Source organism: Vigna unguiculata, chromosome 9, assembly GCF_037176805.1.
Source record: "Vigna unguiculata cultivar grain cowpea cultivar isolate G323 ecotype 2 chromosome 9, ASM3717680v1, whole genome shotgun sequence".
In the NCBI taxonomy this organism is placed as follows: domain Eukaryota; kingdom Viridiplantae; phylum Streptophyta; class Magnoliopsida; order Fabales; family Fabaceae; genus Vigna; species Vigna unguiculata.
In genome coordinates, this window is record NC_140800.1 from 45316686 (window position 1) to 45330379 (window position 13694).

At 35.8% G+C, this 13694-nt stretch overlaps 3 protein-coding genes across 3 annotated transcripts; 1 reads left to right on the forward strand and 2 right to left on the reverse strand.

Annotated features, from left to right (window-relative positions):
* The first annotated feature begins 688 nt into the window (after positions 1-688).
* LOC114162149 (phospholipase D delta-like) lies at positions 689-8758 on the forward strand. The gene is made up of 10 exons (XM_028045937.2): positions 689-2066; positions 3024-3140; positions 3718-3912; positions 4392-4673; positions 4763-4831; positions 4936-5083; positions 5704-5852; positions 5971-6138; positions 6452-6652; positions 6900-8758. The coding sequence occupies exons 1-10, from the start codon at positions 1146-1148 to the stop codon at positions 7191-7193; spliced, it is 2544 nt and encodes an 847-aa protein (XP_027901738.1). The 5' UTR covers positions 689-1145; the 3' UTR covers positions 7194-8758.
* On the reverse strand, positions 8007-8805 carry LOC114195932 (plastocyanin). The gene has a single exon (XM_028086380.2). It carries the CDS (start codon positions 8698-8700, stop codon positions 8200-8202), a length of 501 nt encoding a protein of 166 aa, XP_027942181.1. The 5' UTR covers positions 8701-8805; the 3' UTR covers positions 8007-8199.
* A 3117-nt stretch (positions 8806-11922) lies between these two features.
* LOC114196020 (ornithine decarboxylase-like) lies at positions 11923-13594 on the reverse strand. The gene has a single exon (XM_028086507.2). It carries the CDS (start codon positions 13491-13493, stop codon positions 12204-12206), a length of 1290 nt encoding a protein of 429 aa, XP_027942308.1. The 5' UTR covers positions 13494-13594; the 3' UTR covers positions 11923-12203.
* Positions 13595-13694: the final 100 nt, after the last annotated feature.

The following is a 13694-nucleotide window of genomic DNA, read 5'->3' on the forward strand; positions in this document are numbered from 1 at the left end:
CTAAAATCATTATCTTATATACAATGATTATAAATAATAATAATAATAATAATAAAAGAAACTTACAATAACAACATAATGAATTGTGTGAAAATTGAAAAAATAAGAATATTTAATTTTGTAAACGAATGAGTAGGTCAGTCTATCCCACCTTGCCTCCTTCACCTCACATAAACTACAGGCCTGTGCGTAACGAATTTGTGTAGACCAACAGATTCAATATTTCAAATTGTTCATATTTTTTTTTTTTGCGAATCTACGGACCAAGCGGCCTACTCGTCCTAAATTGCCACCCACCCCTACATATTATCATCAAATAAGCCCTACATATTATCATCAAATAAGAATGTGATAATCACAAAAGCAGTTACGTCTTATTTGATAGAATAATTATTTAACATCTTATAGCATTTATATATTTTTTTTCTTTATTCTTTCTAAAATATTGACTTATAGTTTCTCAATGATTTTTCTTATGACCTTAATCTTTATTTTTTTAAAGAAATAAATTTTGGTCTCTTAATAATTTTTAGATTTGTCTTATTTTTGTGATAATTATGTTGAATCTCTCTGTCAAATATAAATATGTAGATGTTAACAAGAAGGAATAATAAGAACTGCATAGTCTGTATAAGAGTAGGATGTATGGTAGTAAGACATTTGACAGCAATTTATAATTAATGATGGATATGGATACGTTAAGGTAGAAAATGGAATGAGGTGACAGGGCAGGCCCAAAGGAGTAAAAAAGGGCCCACAAAGTATTTATTGGACTCACACGAGTGGATCTTGTTCCATTACCACTGCACGTCCCCTAAATCTGCCATTTACACGTGTTGATGTGTCCAAAATTAGACGCCAACGGCAACGAACAGCAGAGAACGTCAATCCCGTTACTCTCTCTTTCCCGCTAACGCCACCATATTAAGTAAGTTATAATATTTATTGCACATACCATTGGGTTTCGCCGGCGAAAAAATAAACCGACGGAGGAGTAATAATGCTGTAACCTCCGTAACGCCGTATCGTGGTAGCGAGCGTTCGAAGGTTCCGCCTTGCATTATTCTACGACGCTCCCTATCACTCTCCCTTCCAGAACCTCCTTCAATCTAATCTCACCCGCCGGTGATCCCTCCCCCATCACAATGTCTCAAAAATACAGCACCGTGGTCTACCTCCATGGGACCCTCGATCTGGTAATCGTCGAGGCTCGCTGCCTTCCCAACATGGATTTGCTCTCTGAGCGTGTCCGAAGGTTCTTCTCCGCCCTCAACACTTGCAGCACCTCCATCTCAGCAAAACGGAAGCTCCACCGTGCGCGCCACCACCACCACAAGATCATCACCAGCGATCCTTACGTCACCGTGTGCCTTGCTGGAGCCACCGTCGCGCGCACCCGCGTCATCTCGAATTCGCAGAGCCCTGCCTGGGACGAGCACTTCAAGATTCCACTCGCGCACCCGGCCGCACAGGTCGACTTCTTCGTGAAGGACAACGACATGTTCGGCGCCGACCTCATCGGAATCGTCACCATCTCCGCCGAGAGGATCCTCGCAGGTGGACCAATCAGCGACTGGTTTCCGATCATCGGCTCGTTCGGAAAGCCGCCTAAGCCTGACTGTGCGCTGTGCCTAGCGATGAAATTCACGAAGTGCGAGGACATTCGCTTGTTCCGGTCTCTCAAAGAACCGGATCCGGATCGGTTCGTGGTTCGGGACTCGTATTTCCCGGTCCGGCATGGAGGGGCGGTGACGCTGTATCAGGACGCGCACGTGCCAGAGGCGATGTTGCCGGAGGTTGAGTTAGAGGAGGGTGTGGTGTTTGAGCATGGGAGGTGCTGGGAAGATATATGCCACGCTATTTTGGAAGCGCACCATTTGGTTTACATTGTGGGTTGGTCCATCTACCACAAGGTTAGGCTCGTGAGAGAGCCTACCAAACCCTTACCAAGCGGTGGTAGTTTGAATTTGGGGGAGTTGCTGAAGTACAAGTCCCAAGAAGGTTTGCGAGTTTTACTTTTGGTTTGGGATGATAAGACTTCGCACAGCAAGTTTTTCATTAACACGGTACGTACGTTTCAGTACTTGTTTTGTGGTGAAAATTGAATGTTTCAGTACTTGTTTTGTGGTGAAAAAATGGAATGTTCGATGGCAATGTTTATTCGTGTTTCTGTTTGTTTGTTTTTTTTTTTTTTTTTAAATGGAAATTTTACTGTACAGACTGATGAATGATAGCTTTGCAGTTTTAATTTAATCTTCTTGTATTTATTTGCTATTTTGTAAGTTGATTGATTTTTGTCAATTAAACTGACATGTGACAACTCACCACCAACTTAATAAATTAAGCATCCATTTATTACAGTACTGTTCATCTTTGTTCCATTTCTAGCAGGAATTGTTCTCACCATATAAATACGTATTGCATTTTTTATTCAAAATTGATAAATTGTATAGTGTAAACTGAATTTCCAAAAGAAACTCAAATCTTAATTATTTGAGAACTTCGATTCACACAAAATATAGGTGCGCAAACACACTGAGAATAACCAATTATGATAAAAAAACAGAGTTTATTTCCCTAACAGAATCCAGACATAGTTGTAAATGAAGTTTTTATTTATATTTTTAGCTTACAAAGTCTGAGGAGTAACATGTTGATGTGATTTTTGTTCTTTTATTGGAACATGCTTGTGACATAACTTTTAGGAATGGTCTGATGATCCTCCGTTACTGATATTGGATTTTGGTATTCAAATCGGTCCTTACAGTTGTACTGCTCTTCAATCTTTATTTTAATACCCAGTGACAAATTACGTATTCAATTGATATGTTGTATAGCCACATGACTGTGTGTTCATCATCTAATTTCTAACTTATATGCACTTCGATTTTGTACTTCCCAGTTGCTTGAACATCTAAACCAATTGGACATATATGCTTTGTTTGGCATTCTGCCTAGTTGGATATGGTGTCTGTTAACTTTTTTCTTTTTGCAACCTTACAAGTTTGTAAATTTGATTGCAGGCTGGAGTAATGCAAACACATGATGAAGAAACTCGAAAGTTTTTCAAGCATTCTTCAGTTAGATGTTTACTGTCACCCAGATATGCCAGCAGTAAGCTTAGCATTTTCAGGCAGCAGGCATGCTTTATGCTATGGTTTAGCAGCTTTCCCAGAGTTTTTCATTTTTCTGTTACAAAGTTCTAGATACTTGATCACGTTCGTTTTCCATGTCTTCAGAATATTTCTCTAGTTTTAATATATGCATAGGAGGGATGGATCCTAAGTTAAAATTTTACATGATAAAATAATACTTCTTTGTCTTGATAGACAGTAAACAGGGGAGGCCATATCAAAATCTATAAATGTTAATGAAGAGAGAAATAGACAAAAAACAATTTATTTGACAAGATCATGCAAAGTGTAACAGGAAGTTAATTCCCATTCACAGGATAAATTCCTGCCTTGAACTTTGCATTGATGTGTCACTGAATTAGTTGGAACCCTTCCTTTTGTGTTGTCCAAATTGCATGCCTGACATATGTAAACTGTTAATTTAACAGTTAACCCAGAAAAAAAAAAATTGTTAATTTAACAATCAACAGTTGAGATTTTTTCAATCTCAACAAAGTTGCTTGTTCTTTCTAAAAACACTTTATTTTTGTTTTTGAAAATTTGATAACATGTTTTGACTATATTACTTGGCGCCAAACTTCAGGTCGTTGGAACGCTCTTTACACATCATCAGAAATGTGTGATTGTGGATACTCAAGCACATGGCAATAATAGGAAGATAACTGCATTTATAGGTGGTCTAGATCTTTGTGATGGCCGCTATGATACACCTGAGCACAGACTTTTTCGCGATATTGACACTGTTTATCAGGACGATTATCATAACCCCACTTTTTGCGTAAGTTCATGATCTCTGAGGACGTAGAAGTTGTTGCATTCTAAAACATGCATCGATTACACACACATATAAAAGCGTTTTTTCTTAGGTCGATATATGTTTATGTCCAGTTCCTGTTTCCTTCTCTAATAGGCAAAAGTAGAGTTGTTTTATTCTGTGAGGTTAATTAATAAGAGTATACATGTTCATAAGCTAATAGCGACTTCTTAGTTTGATGTATAGATATTCATTCACTAGGACATTGTTTTAACATATTATAATTCTTTAACATGTTAAAAATAGTGACAAAAAGCTTTCAGGCCTTTCACTCATTCGGCAGGTTTAGCTTGTTATAAATACTGTTGATATTGGCACTTCGCATCATGTAGTTGCTTCATAAATATAAAGTGTCATTTGATGTTTGTTTTGATACCGATATTGAGATCGTAAGTGTACGGTTACCAACTGAAATGTGTCCCGTCTTCCACTTTTCTTAATAGACGGGAACCAAAGGTCCAAGGCAACCATGGCATGATTTACATTGCAAAATTGAAGGCCCTGCTGCATATGATATACTCGCTAATTTTGAGCAGCGTTGGAAAAAGGCCACGAGATGGTCTGAGTTGGGTCGAAAGCTCAAAAGAGTGTCTCACTGGCACGATGATTCTTTGATCAAGTTAGAACGCATCTCTTGGATCCTTAGTCCTTCAGAATTAATTCAAACTGATGATCCTGAACTCTGGGTTTCGAAGGAAGGCGATCCTAAAAATTGGCATGTTCAGGTCACTAGTTCACTGTCTTCTGTCTTCTGTTCCGTTTTTTTTTTCAACAGAGAATTTGTTTAGTTGTACTTGGTTTATGTTTTTCACAGGTTTTTCGATCCATAGATTCTGGCTCTTTGAAAGGATTTCCTAAGGATGTATTTGAAGCTGAGACCCAGGTAAGTTATCCAAACATTGAGTTTCTCAATATTTATAATAATGTCTTACAACTTTTTGGATTCCCCTGTCTCGTTAAGTTCTTTTTTATTGCCATTCATTGCAGAACCTTGTGTGTGCAAAAAATCTGGTTATAGACAAGAGTATTCAAACAGCGTATATACATGCCATCAGATCTGCTCAACATTTTATTTATATCGAGAATCAATATTTTGTTGGATCATCCTTTGCTTGGCCAGTTTACAAAGATGCAGGTTTTGGCAGAATATTGATACTTACTCATGTAACTTGTTGCATCTGCTTAGTGCTCACAATTTCTATATAAGCACCTATGACTAGTATTTAGCCTGTAGCATGGTTTTGCTGCTTTTAAGCAGAGAACGCTACAAAATTCCTTAAACAAAAGGAAAAAATAGAAATAGACCTAATTATGATTCCAACAGAATGATACACACGTCGGTATCCTAGAATAATGTTGTTACACACAATACAGAAACAATAATGGATTCCTAATAATATCCTTTTTGAATATCATTAATAGAAGACAAAATATGCTATTATTCTTCCTTTGGGCCTAACAGTAAGAATGAGTTTGGATCATATCACCATACCGTTGCTTTTAGGTCCCATGGTGTAAATCGAACATCTGCTTAACACACTCGATGAATGAAAAACTGGGTCTAAGTAAATTATAAGGTATTTACTACGATTGTGTGTCCTGAATACCTGCATCACTTGAAAGATCATTGTTTTTCCCTCAATAAAAGCCCACCTGGTGGGACCAAACTTGGTTATTGACATCGTTCTTTTCGCTATATTTTTTTTGTAACATTTTCTACCTATCAAAAATTCCATTTTTTTTTTCATTGATCAGGTGCTGATAACCTAATTCCGATGGAGTTGGCACTGAAGATAGTTAGTAAGATACGATCCAAGGAGAGATTTACAGTTTATATAGTCATCCCAATGTGGCCCGAAGGTAACCCTTCCTCTGCTTCTGTGCAAGAGATACTCTTTTGGCAGGTTAGTTAAAAAATTACGTTGCTAGCTTATCATGCAAAAGTCTAAAATAGGAAAAATTTGTTCGTTGATCAATTGTAAGTGTTATATTTATTAATTAAAAAGGAATTCACATTTTCAGGCACAAACTATGCAAATGATGTATAGTGTCATAGCTCGGGAATTAAAAGTTATGGAACTTGACCATCATCCACAAGATTATCTCAACTTCTATTGTCTTGGAAACCGAGAGCCGTTGAAAAATGACTTTTTAAGTCCAAGTAGTTCGTCTCCAGATAATGGCGAAACGGTAATCGTTCAAATATTTTTCTGAGTTTGGTACCTTATTAAAGGAACGAATCAATAAACAAGCAATTGACAGTTGAACTTACTTCAGCTTATTTAGTAACATTATTTCTAAAACACTTTTCGTTTAATGTTGATTCCATTTTTAAAGACTTCTTTTTATTTCTAATATCAAGTTACAATGAGAGAGATTTTAGAAAACAAGTTCTTGCTTTTTAATTGCGAAGTAATGACCAATTTACTGGTTGGTGGATAAGTAGTTCGGGGTTATTATTCTTGTTTTGCATCTAATCACATTAACATCTTTATGTAATCAGATTTCAGCCTCACAAAAGTTCCGAAGGTTCATGATTTATGTACATGCCAAGGGAATGATTGTGGATGACGAATATGTAATTCTTGGGTCTGCCAATATCAATCAACGATCTATGGCTGGATCAAGAGACACTGAGATAGCAATGGGTGCGTATCAACCCCATCATACATGGGGTAAGAAAAAGGGACATCCGCATGGTCAGGTTTGTATCATTAAATATATGCTGTCAATTATTATTTTACATAACTTTCTTTTTGGTGCGTGTGTGTGTGTGAGTGTATATACTGTAAATTGAGTTAGTTAGTTATCTACTTCTCTCGGGCTTATTCAACATTCTGCACCCCTTTAACTAGGGAGAGTCACTCCGCATGAACCTTTTTGTAAAATTGGGTCACGAATTGAATCAGGCTTGTCTTTCATTGGAGAAAACTTAGTTACGGTATTTGCAGGTATATGGGTATAGGATGTCTTTATGGGCAGAACACATAGGGTGCATACAAGGTTGCTTCAAGGATCCTGAAAGTCTGGAATGCGTGAAAAGTGTGAACAGTATTGCTGAAGATAACTGGAGGAGGTACACATCTGACGATAATAATCCATTGCAAGGGCACCTGTTGAAATATCCTGTGAATATAAATGCCAATGGGAAGGTAAAGTCCATACCTGGATTTGAGTGTTTCCCAGATGTTGGAGGCAAGGTGCTTGGCTCCAGATCCAACCTTCCTGATGCATTAACCACATAGGCATAGCAGACACTCTTAATTTCTACGTCAAAAAAGCCTCAGATGAGAGTGCTCAATTGGTATAGAAAAAGTTAAAACATTTTTTGAATCATCTACAAGGTATATATAGTATGCTACAGGCTGCGTATAGTAATTATTAGTGGACTGCATTTTACGCCCACATTGTACATGTTCATCAATTCTTTTCTGCCTAATGGTCTAACGTCCAAAAACCATTCATTCGTTTCCTTCCACTTGTACATTTGCATCCCCAATTCTTAAATCAGACAACAGTTGTTACTCACTCTGCCGATGCAAATTTAACATTTCAGTATCAAATATATTTATATATCGCTAATTTATATTATAGATAGATGTTTTTCTATACCATAAATTAATATATATAATTGAACAGAGTGAAATCCGTACTCGTAAATTTTGTAATCTCTTATAACTGCACATTCTTAATATCCAATTTGGTTTCTATACGTTTCGTAATTGTAAATATTATTTTCTGCAGTGCATCGCATTGTAGTCTTTTCATTAAAGGAGAGAAAAAAATATGTACGATCTCGTAATGAATTATGAATCTCAGCTCCAACAATTTAAAGATCAACAAAAAGAAGAGTTAAATAAACTTATTTGCATGATATAACTATCTTGACATACAATAGATATTTTCAAATTTTTAAGATTTAAATAATTTTAATTTCTTAAATATAGAGTATACTTGTTTCTGGTCATCCGTGGAAGTGATTACAGTATTTCTTTAACTTCATTAATTATTCAAAGAAAATAATAGTTACTTAACCAGTGAACCAACACGAGCGAGGATTAAAGGGAGAATAATTAATCCACGAAAGGAAGTAAATGAATTACAAGAAAGGCATAATATGGGTTCATTCATGACATAAACAATATATATATCCCATGATAACAAGAACGATGTAGATTAAGCTCTTCTACAAAAACAAGATCACAAGAAGGAACCACGGGAATCTTGTTGTTCTGTCACAGACACAGAGATTCAGTTAACAGTGACTTTTCCGACCATACCAGCTCCTTGGTGAGGCGAGCAGTAGAAACTGTAGGCTCCCTTGGCACTGAGAGTGACGCTGTAAGTCTCACCAGGTGCGTTCAGCAACTCTTCCTCGGGCATGGAGATTGATCCTGCATCCACGCCACTGGGAACCTCGTCCTCATCGAAAACAACGTTGTGCGGGAACCCTGCGTTGTTCTTGAACACGATCTTTTCTCCGGAGGCGACGGAGAAATCGCTGGGAACGAACACCAGACCTCCGTCACTGCTACCGAGCAAGACTTCAACGGCCATGGCATTGCTGGCGAGGACGGCGCTGGCGGCGGTGGCCACTACGGCGGCTCCAAGGTCTTTGAGGGAAGCCTTGATGCCGAAGCGCGGGGCCTGGGGAACTGAGACTTTAACTGCGGCACTCGCTTTGGTTGCTCCACTCGCCTTGAGGCCGGTGAATGAGGGAATGGCGACGGCGGCGGAGGTGACGGCGGCCATGTCTGTTCGTTAAGGAAGGTGTGGCGAGTGAGGTTTGAGTGTGGAAGGGGAAATCAAATTTGTTTGCAAAGCTAAAGTTGTGTTTTATAGAATGAGAGAATGGAGAAAGGTGTGGATTGGTGTTTGTGTGGCTGAGAGAAGAGGAGCAATGGGTGATGCAGATAATGCAGAGTGAAGATTTTATCTCATCATCTCATCACCATTGCTGCCATTGGTTCAATCAGATGTTATCCTCTGACGTGGCGTAGATTTTTTTTTTTTTTTCATTTCTTTCACTGTCACATACATATGCAGTAGAATCTCTGTTATGTAATTAACACAAGAAAAAAAAAGGTGGTGGTGAATCTTATTGGTAAGACACTCACCACAAACTTTCAAGAAAACCACATTATTTTTTGTGTTTTCTATTTTTTTTATCTAACTAAATAAAAGAAAATAATTGATTTTATTTAGAGTGTTTTTTGTCTAAATGTCAATTTATCGTCTTGAATTGATTTTAAAAATTAATTCGGAATGTTTTAAACAATTTTTTAACATAGATTCATTTTAGAAATTTGATATTGGATGTATCCAACAGAAAACCAAACACACATACACATTAGATCCTATAAAGAGTTTGAGATTATTACTAATAATCAATCCACAAATACAATTAAATATACGATTATTTAGATAAATAAAAATACGAAAAAAATATAATTAAGAGAAATTATCTCCGTTTATTTTGATGAATAAAAAAAATAACTAACAAATAAATGAATAGTATAAAAAAAATAATCTCAGAGTAATTAAGTAATGTTTTTCTTAACATTAATTTTATTTTTAAACTATTTTGATATTGTATAGTTAAAAATTAAAGTAAAAAGGAATAAAACAAAATAGAGAGAACCGTTACCTTTTTCTCATATCATTCAAAATTATTGAAAATGTTTTGCAAAGAGTAACATGAAAATCAATACAATCATATTTGTTTTGTAAGGACCTATAAAAAAATTAATTTTCTTTTGTCTTGAAAATGTTTTGCGAAGGTATTATATATATATATATATATATATATATATATATGTATATATATATATATATATATACATATATATATATATATACATATATATATATATATATATATATTTAAACATTATATCTAACAAAAAATAAATAGTTTTTAAAGCTATTTTTAAAATATTTTATAGGAAAAATTGGATATGAAAATTTTCTTCTTCAGTACTTACAACTTGTTATCCTTATTTATTGATAGTTAAAATAATGTTGCCAACAAAATTTTATCCCCACTAAATTGTGATATGATTTCTATGATTACCAGAGTGGAAAAATTCCATTCCTCATGCTGAATTTGTTAAACTATGCAACTTTCTACTCATTATTTAGGTTTATTTATGAATTTAATCCCTAAAATTTAGAAGAAAAAAAACAACTCGTAAAAGACTTACTTATCTATGTCATAGATACAAAGGTAAAGTAGTTTGTAAAGTAAAAAAAGAAGAATAATGAAATTATCTTTTATCATGGGTATGGCTATAAGTAATCCGATCCATTCTTAAATGTCAAATTAAAATGTTTGGGCTACTGCTTTTTGTAACTTACCAAATTGCTTCCTACACCCTGTAATCAGAATTTATTTTTCGAAAAAAAAAATTCGAACGAAATCGCTCCTCTTATTATGGAGAGTATTTTCAGGAAGTTTTTGACGGGATGGGAGAAAATATTTGATGGGAGTGTAGGTAGCGATAGGTCCACAGGCTAATAAATCATTTTTTGCCCAATTAAACATTTTTTTTTAAATTACAACTTCTCCATAAATAAGATCATATATATTGTAACATAGAAGTGTAAAGCTTAATATTCAACTATAAGAAAATTTATACAATAACATATTATACATATTGATTCAGATGTTATATGTATAAATGACAAACAAACTTGTCGTAAGGGTGTTCAAAAAAAAAATTCTCTTTGTTTTGACGGAAAATTTATACTTTTATCGAGTATGAGTATATTAAATATCATACTTTTTTTCATTGGATACGAAAATAAGATTTAATAGTTTTTATATCCATCACAATATTCATCTTCATTTAAATTATTAAAATACTCGTTATAATAACCTTATAAATTAAAAATATTAAATAATTGGTTGAAGTTAAAAAAATAACGTATTAGTACGACGAAGCCTATTGAATCACAATTTTAATAGTTTCTGTCAAGATAAGCTCATAAGTTTTATCGCACCTAGGTCTGCAGCCTGTGCCCTAGGCGAATGTGTAAGTATAGTCCAGTTAACTCTTACGTGTATGATGTTATAAAAAAGGGAAAATTATTTGTTTGAAAGATTTTATTTTACAAATTTGATAAAGTTTGTATAAATAATAATTATTTTTTAATTAAAATAAAGTAGTAAAGTAGTATTTTTTTTATCTTAAAAAATTAGTTTGTAAAATTTTATTAGTTTTTTTTTTTGTTGAAATACCATTACCCTAAAGAAATTATTATATTTGTTTATTTTCTTTCTTTACTGTTGATTTTCAAATAATTCATAAAATTAAAAAAATCTAATTATTTTTTATTATCCTATAAACATAACGAAAAACGAAAAAGAAAGAAATATAAAACATGAAACTTACAAAAGTAGAGTATGAACAATAAACCAAGTTTATCGGAACATCTAAGTTAGGTGTCTGAAATTAGGTTTTTTTTGTATATGAGGATTTTTTATCAAAAAATTTAAAATAGGATCAGTTGATTTTTTTTTAAAGATTTTAAGGGTGAAACCGTCCTCTTCCATACCGGTTTTGCTTTTCTTTTAAAAAAAAATAATGTCGTTATTTTTTATAACGATTTCTACTAAATTGAGAAGTGAAATCGTACTGTAGCATGACGACTTCACTTTTCATTTCTTTTTCCTTTTACTTTTCAGTTTTAATTTTTTTTAGTTTTTCACTTTTCATTATTTTTTTTTAAATATTTCAATTATTTTTTTCCTTTTTTTTAAATGAACTGTTTTGATTATTTTTTTTTTTAATTTTCAGTTTTCGTTATTTTTTTTAAATTTATAAGTTATCAATGTTTTTTAAATTTATAAGTTATTTATTTTTTTAAAATATATTAATTTAAAATTTACTTTTATTCTATTAATTTTTTTACTGTTTATTTTTCTTTTAAAAGCAAAAATGTTATAGTATAGTACTACATTATTTAAAAAAAAAAAAAAAAGTTCGTTAGGGAAGATGACTTCACGTCCAACAACTTGACCCATCTTCAAAAAAAGAAAATAATAAACCCATTTATACAAATTCTAATTCTAACATAGTCCAAAATATAAAAAGCCCTGAAATTACAAAATGAAAAAAAAAATACACCGAAGAGAGAAACCACGCGGCGGTCACCACCACCCATTCCGCCATTATTGACTTTCCCAAGCAAAAGAGAGACAAATCAAAAACAACACATGTTTAAGAAAAGCCCATCTTCAGTTTGGGATTGGACTACAACATGGTCTGTTCCCGCGTAATAGGGTTGGTGTATGCGAGGAATGTGGACTTCACTGAGGAACTAAAGCCGTTGAAGTTAGTGCTGGACGAGGTTGTGTAAGCACCCATGTTTGGGAACACGAGCCAATCGTTCACTTGCAGCTCCGGAAGCTGGTAATCTGACAGAACAGTGTCAAGTGAATCGCAGGTTGGTCCAAACACGGTGGAAGAGTAGGTTTTGGAATCCATGCAAGAAGGGTTCTCAGGTTTCGAGGTGCAGGCGAGTGGCATGCACGTGACGGTAGCGTAATCAAATACAATGTTAATAAGCGTTCCATAAATTCCATCGTCAATCCAATACTCCCTCAACTCACCTCTCACGCGTTTCCCGATAACCTTCGTGGCCAACGTGAAAGCCGTTTCGGCAAAGTAACGACCCGGCTCGCCGATAACCACCAGCTCCTCTTCATTCCCGAAGCTACCTTGAATCGCCGCGTTGATTTTCATAGCCGCGGCGTCGAACACCGGCCCGGAGGTGAAGCCGCCGCCGATGTCGAGAACACGCATTCTCGGCAAGCCGAGTCGGGAAGCCGTATCGAAGACGGACTTTGCCGCTGATATGGCTCCTTCGTAAGCTTGCGCGTCGCCTCCACCACTTCCAATGTGGAAGGACACGCCGGTAACTTTGAGTCCGGCGGCATGAGCCACGCTCAGAAGCTCCGGGACTTCTTCGGGAAGCGCGCCGTACTTGAGGCCCAAACTGGTGCGCGCTCCACTTTCTTGCGGCGGCCTAATGCGGAGGATCAACTCGCACGTGGGGTGGCATTTGCGTATCTTTTCTACCTCGTGTTTAGAGTCGTAGGTTGTGACGTTGACGCCTACGGTGGCGGCGTATCGGATGTGGGATTCGGGTTTGCAAGGGTTGGCGTAGATGATGCGGTCGGGTGAGACTCCGAGGGATAAAATGGCTTGAATCTCGGCTTTGCTGGCGCAGTCGAAGCTGGTGCCGAGGGCGGCGAGGGCGGCGATGAGGGAGAGGTTGGGGTTGCACTTGACGGCGTAGAAGGGTTGGACTGTGGGAAGTTTTGTGGCCCATTTTTCGAACAAGGCCATTACGACCCCCAAATCTAGGACGCTGAATGGAGAGTCAATGTCTGGTTTTTCGGCAATGATTGTTCGAATGAAATCAGTGAGGGCATTTTCTTGTGGTGACAGTGCAGTGACTCGTTTGCCCTTAATGCCCGAGGCACTGAAAACATGCTTCAAGCTCATGGCTTGGAATGGTTCAGAAACTAGTGTAGCCATTTTTGGTAGTAACGGTAAACTAAGAGGTGAAGGTTATTGGAGAGTGTTAAAGTACGTGAGTGAGCACTGGATGGATTAATGTTTTGGATGTTTGAGAAGCGCAGGACCTACTATGTTTATATATTAAAGAAAATAATAATATGCAATTTTTTTTTTTTTAACCTTATACGGTAGTGGTTTTTATTTTTTTATTTTTCTATT